The 11,493-nt window shown below is 55.8% G+C and overlaps 1 protein-coding gene across 2 annotated transcripts in view; it reads left to right on the top strand.

Moving 5' to 3' along the window:
- The first annotated feature begins 5,054 nt into the window (after window positions 1-5,054).
- ZNF341 (zinc finger protein 341) overlaps window positions 5,055-11,493 on the top strand; it is a 37,017-nt gene continuing 30,578 nt past the window's right edge. The window contains exons 1-3 of one of the 2 annotated variants that reach the window (XM_051846161.3): window positions 5,055-5,225; window positions 10,176-10,286; window positions 11,276-11,475. In XM_051846161.3, coding sequence (XP_051702121.3) covers window positions 5,195-5,225; window positions 10,176-10,286; window positions 11,276-11,475 — 342 coding nt within the window. In that variant the 5' untranslated portion in view covers window positions 5,055-5,194. Of the gene's footprint in view, window positions 5,226-10,175; window positions 10,287-11,275; window positions 11,476-11,493 lie in introns of those variants that run through there. The other variant, XM_089308111.1, reaches the window with a different exon arrangement.

Here is an 11,493-nt window from a genome sequence, read left to right as displayed (position 1 = left end):
ATCACCCTGAAGAGTGAGTCACTCAGCCCTGACACTTGGCCCTCATTGGCACTGGGTATTTGGGAACCACCCCCGCAAATTCTTCCTGGGTTCTACCTTTCACTTGCGCTGGGAGTAAGTTTCTTCTCGCAAGGATTCCTCACAGGTGCTCAGGCTAAAGAGAAGCCATAATGGGAACACTCAGTGCCTGGCGACACTTGAACAATTTCACCTCAGTTCCTCAGGGCAGGCTCTGTTTATTCAACTTTGCCCAGAGGACTGACATGTAGGTGAGGAGCACCTCAGGACTGCTTCCTGGGCACCACGATTGTTTCCTGGATGCTTCAGGGGCCGCTGCATCTTCCTAGCACCCTATGAGGCAGGTTCCATGGGAAACTGAGGCACAGAAAAGCAAAGTACCCTGTCAGAGATGACAGACTCAGTAAGCAATGGCCAAGGTTCGAATCCAGGCTCCCTGGCTCCAAAGTCTTTGATTTTAATCACTATATGAACTTGCTAGGGATGCATAACAAAATACCACAGACTGCGCAGTTAAACAGGAATGTATTTAAACGATTCTGGAGGCCACAAGTCCAAGACCAAGGTATCAGCAGGTTTGGTTTCTCCTGAGGTCTCTCTCCTTGGCTGCAAATGGCCACCTTCTCATTGTATCCCAACATGGTCGCTCCCATCTCTGTGTGTGTCCTCATCTTACCTTCTTAGAAAAACACTAGTCACGGGGCCAGCACTGAGGTGCAGCAGGGTAAGCTACCGCTTGCAACATCAGCACCCCATATTAGCACAGGTTCAAGACCTCACTGCTCCTCTTCCCATCCAGCTCTCTGCTAACGTGCCAGGGGAGGCTGCAGAAGATGACCTACATACCTGACCCCCTGCTACCCACGTGGGAGACCTGGATGGAGTTCCTGGCTCCTGGTTTTGGCCTGGCCCAGTCCTGCTTGTTGCCGTCATCTGAGGAGTGAGCCAGTGGATGGAAACGCTCTCTCCCTTGCTCTGCCTTTCAAGTAATTAATTTAGAAAAGAAAATACCAGTCTAGGGCCCACCTGTAAACTTTGTGGTCTTAATCACTCTTTAAAGGCCCCATCTCTCCTCCGCCTTGCGGCGCCGGCACACCGGGTTCTAGTCCCAGTCGGGGCGCCGGATTCTGTCCCGGTTGCCCCTCTTCCAGGCCAGCTCTCTGCTGTGGCCAGGGAGTGCAGTGGAGGATGGCCCAAGTGCTTGGGCCCTGCACCCCATGGGACACCAGGATAAGTACCTGGCTCCTGGCTTCGGATCAGCGCGGTGCGCCGGCCGCGGCGGCCATTGGAGGGTAAACCAACGGCAAAGGAAGACCTTTCTCTCTGTCTCTCTCACTGTCCACTCTGCCTGTCAAAAATAAAATAAAAAAATAAAAAAATAAAAATAAAAATAAAGGCCCCATCTCTGAGCACAGTCAGTCTGAGATACCGGGGGTGGGGGTGGGGGTGGGGTGGTGACATCCACATAGGTTCTCAGGAACAGGCGTCTGTAACAGTCCCGTGCAGCCTGGCCGTGTGTGTGCGTCTGCCCTGACTTTGCCCTGCCTGCTGCTGGGGGGGTCTCCTTTGAGCTGATCATCACTCCCCCTCCCCACGGAGAAGTTAGCTCTCCTGGCGCGGCTGGAGCACTGGGCAGGCAGTGGAAATGTTTCAGAATTTCCCTCCTTTCTGCTGGCCCTGTGCCTGGCGTTTCTACATGACTTACTCAGCAGTGCCCAAGTCTTTAGGCTGGCCTTAGGTTCTTTTCAGGGCCAACCAGGTGACCCTGAGGGGATGGGAGGGGACTGATAAGAGTTTGGTGGATGAAGAAATGACCATAAGGGGTGGAGAGTTAGGGGCAGGGGGCACTGGCTGGGGAGCCTGCCGGTGGGGGGCTCTACGACCCTGAAGCCTGTCGGGTTGTCCCCTCAGTCACACAATTCCCAGGAAGCCTTGTGAGTGAACTCGGCACCCCCTGCTCACAGGGCTCCTGCTCTGTCCCCGAATGACAGAGGAGGGCCCAGGGCAGCAGAGAATGTGAGGCAGGAAGAGCGTCTCAGGGAAGCAGAAGGCCAAGTTCCTCCTGTTCCAGGTAGGCTCTGGGAACCACATCTCAGGAAGAGCGCGAGGACAGCAGGTGCAGAAGGCCTAGCGAACAGGTAAGAACTTACTGTGTGTGGGGAGGCATCGCCGCGCAGAGCCAGGCTGTATTCCCAGGTGGGAGACCGGCATCCCAGGCAGTGGCCTACCAGCTGTAACACCGGTCCCCCTTTATAATTCCTGACCTTTCACTTTGGCCCCAGGGCCTTTGTACTTGCTATTGTCTCTGTTCCCTTTTTACACAGCTGACTCCATCTCATGTATCAGGTCCACTTCCTCAGAGAGACCCTCCCTGCCTGAAGTACCTTTAGGGTTAGGTGTCTGGTGCAGGGTCTAAGTATCCACTTGGGACTCCACCATCCCGTATCAGGGTGCTTGGTTCAAGTCCCAGCTACTCCAGCTCTGATCCAGCTTCCTAATGCATCAGGTGATGGCTTAAGCAGTCCCTGAGCTCCCTACCACCCTTATGGAAGGCCTGGATTGAACTCCCAGCTCCTGGCTTCAGCCTGGCTGACCTCTGGGTGCTGTGAGAATTTGGGGAATGAAACCAAGCATGGAAGATCTCTCTGTCCCTCTGCCTTTCAAATAAAATGAAAAAAAGAAAAGAAAAGTAGCTTATCCTCCCAGAAAAAAAAATTAAAGTCACAGAACATTTTTTCATTTACAGCCTATCTTTCTGATGGACTATGACTCTATGAAGGCAAGAATTACGGTCTTTTTATTCGTGGTCATATCTCCTCCATCTATGAGTGTCTGGCGCACAGAAGGTACTCAACTTGTACTGTATTTTTAAACATCTTATTAACTTTTTTAAAAAATATTTATTTTTCATTTATTTTAAAGGTATAGTTAGAGAGAGAGAGAGAGAGAGAGACAGACAGACAGACCTTCCGTCTGCTGGTTTACTCCCCAAATGGCCGCACAGCTGGGGCTGGGCCAGGCTGAAGCCAGGAGCCAGGAGCCTCATTCAGGTCTCCGACATGAGTACAGGGGCCCAAGATCTTAGGCCATGCTCCACTGGCACATTAGCAAGGAGCTGGATCAGAAGTGGACACAAACTGGCACCCTCATGGTATGCCAGTGCTACAGAAGGCGACTTAACCCACTACGCCATAGCGCCAGCCCCTACTTATTTTACTTGAAAAGCAGAGAGACACACAGAGAGAGAGGTCTTCTATTCACTGGTTCATTCACCAAATGTCCATAAAAGCCAGGCCAAAGCCAGGAGCTCAATCTGGGTCTGTCTTGTGGGTGGCAGGGACCCAAGTACTTGAGCCACCACCTACTGCCTCCCAGGAAGCTGGAATGGAGGAGCCAGGACTTGAAGGCAGCCAATCCAATATGGGATGTGGGTGTCCCAAATGGGATCTTAACTGCTGCACTAACTGCTCCTCAACCAATATTTTAAATGGATTAAATGAATATGGATATACTAATTAATTACTTGAATGATTAAAAAAAAGTTATGGGGTTGGTGTGGCACAGCAAGTTAAGCCACTACCTGGAATGTTGGCGACCATGTAAATCCTACATGGGTGTCTGTTCCAGTCCCAGCTGCTCAGCTTCCGATCCATCTCCTTGCTAATGTGCCTGGGAAAGCAGTGGATGATGACCAAATCCTTGGGTCACTGTCACCCACGTGGAAGACACAAATGTCCAGGCTCCTGGCTTCAGCCTGGGCCAGCCCTGGTTATATAGCCTTTTGGGGAGTAAGCCAGCAGATGAAAAGATCACTCTGTGTGATCAAATAAATAAGGCATTTTATTTATTTATTTATTTTTAAAGATTTATTTGAAAGTCAGAATTACACAGAGAGAGGAGAGGCAGAGAGAGAGAGGTCTTCCACCTGCTGGTTCACTCCCCAGTTGGCCACAATGGCCGGAGCTGCGCCAATCCAGAGCCAGGAGCCAGGTGCTTCCTCCTGGTCTCCCATGTGGGTGCAGAGTCCAAGGACTTGGGCCACCCTCCACTGCCTTCCCAGGCCATAGCAGAGAGCTGGATTGGAAGAGGAGCAGCTAAGACTAGAACTGGCGCCCACGTGGGATGCCCGCGCTTCAAGCCAGGGTGTTAACCCGCTGTGCCACCGCGCCGGCCCCAATAAGGCATTTTATTAAAATGGGTTTTCTGTGGAGGACACTTGCTCAGGGCTCATAGAGCCAGGGGTGATTGGGGAGCAGGGAGCGGTAGGGTATACAAGGGTTGCGTCCAAGGCAGGACAGCGAGTTCCCTGGCACAAAAGGGCCAGGAGGGGGTTCCCAGGTAGAGGGTCTATGAGGCAACTTACGGGAATGGAGTGGTCAGTGTTCACAAAGGGAAAGCACTATTAGACGCCACCATTCATTTTTCAGATTCTGTCTTCTTCCTGTACCCCTAACTCCATAGGAGGCGTCCTAGGACTTGGTGCATTCCAGGCTGTCCATGAGCAGCCGAAGGGACACGAATGAAGATGAGAGTGGGGTGTGCGTGACACGGGGTAGCAGAATGGGGTGCGGGAGGATCCCGGGAGACCAGGATGGGGCCCCGGGGAGGCTGGCTGAGGTGGGTGTTGGGGGTTTATGTGACAGAAAAAAGGGGCCCTGACAGGCAAGGGGTGGTCTGTGTGAAGGGGAAATACGGGTTAACAGCATGGGGGGCAAACCCCGAGAAATGTTCGGGCACTGAGGCCGGGCACAGCCGAGTCACGGAGAGGAGGGAGGAGGAGCGGGGCTCCCATCACGCACAGCTGAGGGCCACGGGGAGGTGCGGCGACGCGGGGCTGGGGGGCTGGCCGCGGCGGCATGGCGGGGAGTGTCGTGTGTGATGAGGCGTGGGTGGGCTGGCAGGTGCCTCCTCGCGGCGGATATAGGGTCGGCCTAAGGTTGGAGGTTCAAGTGAGGTGGGGTCAGAGGTCCCCAGGCGCTAGGTCGGGGAAGTCCACCAATGCTGGGGGTCCCCCAAGCCCAGCCTGGGTTTCCGGGGCCGGGGGCTCGGCGGCGGCTCCCGGGCGCCCCCTGGCGGCCCCGACCCCACCGTCGCGGCGGCGGCGGCGGCTCCCACAATGCTCGCGTAGCCCTGTTTCGCCTCCGGTGGCGGCAGCAGCGGCGGCGGCGGCTCCAAGATGGCGCAGACGATCTTCGAGGCCCTGGAGGGTGAGCGGCGGCGGGGCCGGGGGAGGCGGCTGTTCCGCGGTGCGCCCCCTCCCGCCGCGCTCTCGCAGCGCTGGGCCCAGGGCGCGCGGCGGCCGCGGGGTGGAGGGCGCCGGGGCCGGAACAGCCGCGGGGCGGGAGGGGCGCGGGCGGGAACAGCCGCGGGAGCCCAGGCCTGGCGAGGGAGGGGGGCAGCGGGACCGGAACAGCGGCGGCGAAGGGGCTCAGCGGCGGGGGTGGGGGGAGCGGAACAGCCTTGGGCGCTGAGGCCCGGCGGGGAGCATCGGAACCGGAACAGCCGGCGAGGGCTGGTGCAGCGGGAGGGGGCTCAGGACCGGAACAGCCGAGCCGCTAGGACCTGGGGCCGGCGTGGGAGGGGTGCCCTGGAGGGAACAGCCCAGGGGGTTCGCGGGCTGCCGGGGCCTGGAACAGCCGCCACCAGGGCGTCGGCCCAGGGGGACACTAGTGCGAGAAGCAGAGGGCCTTGGCGGCGTGAGCCGTTGAGCCAGCTGTCCTGATCAGAGAGGACTGCTGTTGAGCCCTGTGTGCTGGGACATAGTGCTTTAAATTCAGATCAATGAAGAGCAGGCGCCACCTGTGTGCAAAACCGGGTCCTAGAGCTCACAGACCAAACCAGCAAACACTGGACGCCTGCTGTGTGCACCGAGCTACACACTCAGATCCGGAAACGACGGGCACCAGTGCTGTGCCTGGCTGGCGGCTAGACCCAAGCCAGCAAACACTGGCTGCCGACTTGCTGTCTTAGGCTGGACAAGATCAGGCTCAGGGGACTGTGGGCAAACCCTGAGTGGCTCCGTGTGCACCTGCAGAGAGGAAGGCGGCCTGGGACTGAGGGCAGTGGCGCAGAGGACGCGCTGAGGGGCAGACAGGGTGTGGTGAGATGAGCTTTTAGCTGGATTGTAAGCAGGCAGGCTGGACCCGTGGCTGCTGCCGAGGTGTGAGTCCTGCACCCCCTAGCAGATCTTAGCCACTCTACTTCCTGGAGGATCGAAGTTCTTTTTAAAAAGATTTATGTATGTATTTGAGAGGCTGAGGCAGAGAGAGAGAGAGGTCTTCCACCCACTGGTTGATTCCCCAGATGGCCACAACAACCAGAGCTGGGCCGATCCAAAGCCAGGAGCTTCTTCTGGGTCTCCCACGCAGGTGCAAGGGCCCAAGGACTCGGGCCACCTTCTACTGCTTTCCCAGGCCACAGCAGAGAGCTGGATCGGAAGTGGAGCAGCCGGGACTGGAACCAGCACCCATGTGGGATGCCAGCACTGCAGGCAGTGGCTTTACCTGCTGCGCCGGCCCCCAGGATCCCAGTTCTCACCCAGAGATGGGGGCGCCTCCTCTGTTTGCAGGGGTTCCTTTCAAGGCTGCTCATTGAGCCAGACGTGGTCCTTGCTCCCCGCGTGCTGGTGACAGAGAAATTATAGAGCAAGCAACTATAGAAATGAGAGCTGTAGAAAGAGGAAAATGGTGGACGATGACCTCAGCTGGTGTCCTGTGCTCTGAGGACGGCCAGCAGGGGCCAGCGGCCATTCCCTCTGGGAGCACAGGAGGTCGTGGGAGGCCTTTCTTCAGGCTGCTGGGCCCCTCGGTGTTCATTCCCACAGTGTGTTCTTGTGTCGAGTAAGGAGCAGAGTGAGAGGTCAGTTCCTAGGTCCGTGTGAGGGTGCCGGGCAAGCAGAGGGCAGCGGGCGGGGGGGGGGGGGGTGGAGGGGGAGGTGTCGGGGAAGGGGGCGTCACGTTGACCCAGGTGGTGGGAACTGTTTGCAATGCCCTGGCGGGAGCGCGGTCCCCTGGGATGCACAGAAGTTCTCTCTGAGCAGTGAGCGGTGGGGCCTCCGCGGGTTTGATGGAGCCGCTGAACTTTACCTTGGTATCATCATGGAGCTCAGAAAAGGTTTTCTCGCAGCGGGGGAGCGGCAGAATCTGATCTATGTTTTATAAAGTTCACCCTGGCAGCTCCAGGGATAGACCCGGGCGGGGGCGGGGGCGGGGGCTGGCTTGTCCCGCTGAGAACTGGTGGGGATCTGGGACAGGGGACAGCTGTGGGGGTACAAAGGCAGTGGCTTAGAGATGCATCTGGGAGGCAGAGTGGGATACACTTATGGGGGGCCCAGAGATGGGAGGAGGGGAGCAGTAGGTTGAGGGGACCATCGAGTGGTTCTTCCAGGTTAGGGTTACTACAAAAGGAACAGATGTGGGGTGGGGCATGACCGTTTCATTGGAGTCCAGTTTTAGGCTGAGTTTTTGGAAAACTACCCTTTTCTGAAATCCCTTTTCTCCTTGTGGACCCACGTGCAGCTGTGAGTAATTCAGGGGGACCCCTCGCATCCTGTATCCTGCCTACCCCAGACCTGCAGCACTTCTCTCCCAGTCGGGACACAGCACAGTCCCTTCCCTCTCCCGTCTTTCCTGGGGCCTGGCGGCCACTCCTCTAGTCTCTGTTTCTAAAATTCGTCATTCCAGGAACGTGACATGAAGGCGAGTATGTGATCTTGTAGATGGCAGGCGTCGGCTGCAGTAGCAAAGTCCCTGTTTGGATGCCCACTTCCCATATCAGAGCCTCGTTGGAGTCCTGGCTCCTCCATTTCAATATAGCTTGCTGCTAATGCACCTCCCGCAAGACAGCACGTCATGGCTCATGTCCTTGGGTCCCAACACCCACATGGGAAACCCAGATAGAGTTCCTGGCTCCTGGCTTTGGCCTGGTCCAATCCTGGCTGTTGAGGGCATGTGAGGAGTGAACCAGTGGATAGAAGATCTCTCTGTCTCTGTGTTTTTCTGACTTGCAAATAAAGTAAATATATATATATATAATTTATTTTTAAAGATTTATTTATTTATTTGAAAGGCAGAGTTACAGAGAGAGAGAGAGACAGATCTTCCATCCACTGGTTCACTCCCCAGGTGGCTGCAACAGCTGGGGCTGGGCCAGGCCAAAGGCAGGAGCCAGGAGTCGCTGCTGGATCACCCACACAGGGGGCAGTTCTGGGGCCATCTTCTGCTTTTGTCAGGCCATGAGCAGGGAGCTTGATTGGAAGTGAAGCAGCCAGGACTTGAACCAGCACCCATATGGGATGCCAGTGCTGCAGGCAGAGGCTTAACCCACTGTGCTACAGCGCTGGCCCTGAAAACAAATATTTTAAAAAATTCCCTGGATGCGCCTGTACTGTGGTGTAGTGGGTGAAGCCATCGCCTGCAGTGCTGGCATCTCTTGTGGGCGCCATTTCAAGTCCTGACTGCTCCTCTTCTGACGCAGCTCTCTGCTATGGCCTGGGAGAGCAGTGGAGGATGGCCCAGGTCTTTGGGCCGCTACACCTACTTGAGAGACCTGGGGGAGGCTCCTGGTTCCTGGCTTCAGATTGGCTTAGTTCTTGCCATTGTGGCCATTTGGGGAGTGAACCAGTAGATGGAAGACCTCTCTTTTTCTTTCTCTTTGTGCCTCTGCCTTTCTGTAACTATGCCTTTCAAATAAATAAGTAAAGATTTTTTTTTAAAAAATTCCCTGAAGATTCATGTAAGTTGTTGTGTCTGTCAATCGATTGTTCCTTTTTATTGCTGAATAGTATTCCATAATATGGATATACCACAGTTTATTCACCCATTGAAGGATATCTGAACTGTTTCCAGTTTTTTACTATTATGAATAAATGCTCTATGTATATTTATGTACATATTTGTACCCACATGCTAAAATGCAGGGTTTTTTTTAAGATTTATTTATTTATTTATTTGAAAATCAGAGTTACACAGAGAGAGGAGAGGCAGAGAGAGAGAGAGAGAGAGAGAGAAGTCTTCTATCTGCTGGTTCACTCCCCAGTTGGCCGCAACGGCTGGAGCTACGCCGATCTGAAGCCAGGAGCCAGGAGCTTCTTCTGGGTCTCCCACGTGGGAGCAGGGGCCCAAGGACTTGAGCCATCTTCCACTGTTTCCCAGGCCATAGCAGAGAGCTGGATTGGAAGTAGAGCAGCTGGGACTTGAACCAGCGCCCGTATGGGATGCCGGCACTGCAGATGGTGGCTTTACCTGCTACGCCACAGCGCTGGCCCCTGACTTTTTAAATTTATTTGAAAGGCGGAGACACAGAGGTGGAGAGAGATTTTCCATTTGCTGGCTCATTCCCCAAATGCTCACTTCAGCTGGGGCTGAGTGGGGCCAAAGCCAGGAACCCACGACTCAATCTGGATCTTCCCACATGGGCTGCAGGGAGCCGACTGCTTGAGCTATGCCTGCTGCTTTCCGGAGTGTGCGTCCGCAGGGAGCTGGCAGGGGAAGCAGAGCTGGGACGTGGACCCAGGCACTCCAGTACGGGCTGTGGTCACCGCTGGGACGTGGACCCAGGCACTCCAGTACGGGCTGTGGTCACCACTGGGACGTGGACCCAGGCACTCCAGTACGGGCTGTGGTCACCGCGGGCAGCGTCTTCACCACTGCAGGAACCGCCCTGCCTGGAAGCTTATTCCTTTCATGTGAAAGCCCAGGGGAAAACAGTCTAGGGCGGCGAGGCGGCTGTGTTCTATCTGGTTCTCAGGATCCTTCCAGCTTTTTGTCCTCTTGAGGGATGCTGGGTAGGGTCTCCACCACTGTGTTCTTGTTTCAGGAAGCAGAATGGAAATGGGGCAGAGAAAGGGGTCTGTACCAGGCAGCCTTAAGAAAACTTCCCAGTAGCTGCCATATAATGCCTTCCCTTCCATCCGTGTGGCCAGGATGTAGTCCATCTCCAGCTGGTGGGGAGGCTGGCAAGTGTAACCTGTATCCTGGGACCACATGTCCAGCCCCAGACCTTAGACCTCGGGCTGAATTACAGTGGAGGCGGGAGAGAATGTCGCTGGGCACAGCCACCTGGCTTTGGTGTGGTCGTGTTTTGGTGGGTCTGGTTTGTGAGGGTGTGGCCAGAGCAGGATGCTGGACCCATCTGCAGAGGCTGTGTTTCTTTTCCAGGAATGGACAATCAGACTGTTCTGGCTGTCCAGTCGCTGTTGGATGGCCAAGGAGCGGCCCCTGATCCCACAGGCCAGAGCGTGAGCACACCTGCTGCTATCCAGCCGCTGGGTGGGTATCTGTCGGGTGCCCCAGTGAAGTGAGTGGCTCCCTGGGAGGAACAGGTGGGGCTGCCCTGAGGGCTTGGTCACCAGCCTGGATCTTTAGGCTCACGCCTTGCTCTGCCTGGTTCTAGGGACACCCTCTCCCTGCTACTTACTGGATATGGGGAGATGGGCTCAGGATGCAGGGAGCAGTGAGGAGCTCAGATGCTGGGCAGCGCTGGAGCCTTTGCCCTGGAAATCATTTCCCAGCCTCCTCCCTAAGGAGAGAACAGAGCATGGGTTTCTTCAGTTTACAGACTGGGGCAAGAGACCCCAGAGAGGGCCAGGGACTGAAGGAAGTCCCTTTGTGAGTCTGTGTCTAGTATTCATTCCACAAGCAGTTGTGTGTCCTTGAGAACCAGACTAGGGACAGAGGGCTCAACATCTGGCTTTGAGGTGTTTTTTTTGTCTTTTTTTTTTTTTTTAAAGAATTATCTTTATTCATTTGAAAGGCAGTTACAGATGAGAGAGAGAATGGGAGAGACAGGGATCTTCCACCTGCTGGTTCACTCCCCAAATGGTGGCAACAGCTAGAGCTGGGCCTGGCTGAAGCCAGGAGCTTCCTCCGGGTATCCCACGTGGGTGCAGGGGTCCAAGGACTTGGGCCTTGTTTTGCTGCCTTCCCAGGCCATCGCAGAGAGCTGGATAGGAAGTGGAGCAGCCGAGTCTCGAAGCAGTGCTCACATGGGATGCCGGCACTGCAGGCAGCGGCTCTACCTGCTATGCCGCTTGGCTTCCCAGGGCTGGCTCTCCCCGCAGGTGCCTGTGTGTGGTTTGAAAATTCCTGGGAAGCCCAGAAGCATGTCAGGCCACAAGATGCCATCCACGTTTGCCGTCCCTGTGGTCAGCACAGGTGTCCTGCTCCTCACTGCGATGCCCTCTGACTTATTCTTGCCTTTTTTCCCCCACGACTCCACTCTCTCTGCGGCGCCCTCCCGCTACTCTGGCAACCCTTAGATGATGAGGATGTCTTCCTGTGCGGGAAGTGTAAGAAGCAGTTCAATGCGCTGCCGGCATTTATGACCCACAAGCGGGAACAGTGCCCGGGGAATGCCCCGGCCCTGGCCACAGTCTCTTTGGCCACCAACAGCATCTACACGCCGCCCTCGGCAGCGCCCGCAGTGGTCCAGCAGGCCCCGCCTCCTGCCAATCGTCAGGTATTCATCCATCCCTTT

The sequence above is a fragment of the Oryctolagus cuniculus genome, chromosome 11 (genome assembly GCF_051225735.1).
Source record: "Oryctolagus cuniculus isolate XC-2025 breed Fujian yellow rabbit chromosome 11, ASM5122573v1, whole genome shotgun sequence".
Taxonomy (NCBI): Eukaryota; Metazoa; Chordata; class Mammalia; order Lagomorpha; family Leporidae; genus Oryctolagus; species Oryctolagus cuniculus.
Note: the sequence above shows the minus strand (reverse complement) of the source record. Positions and strands in the feature narration are given on the sequence as shown.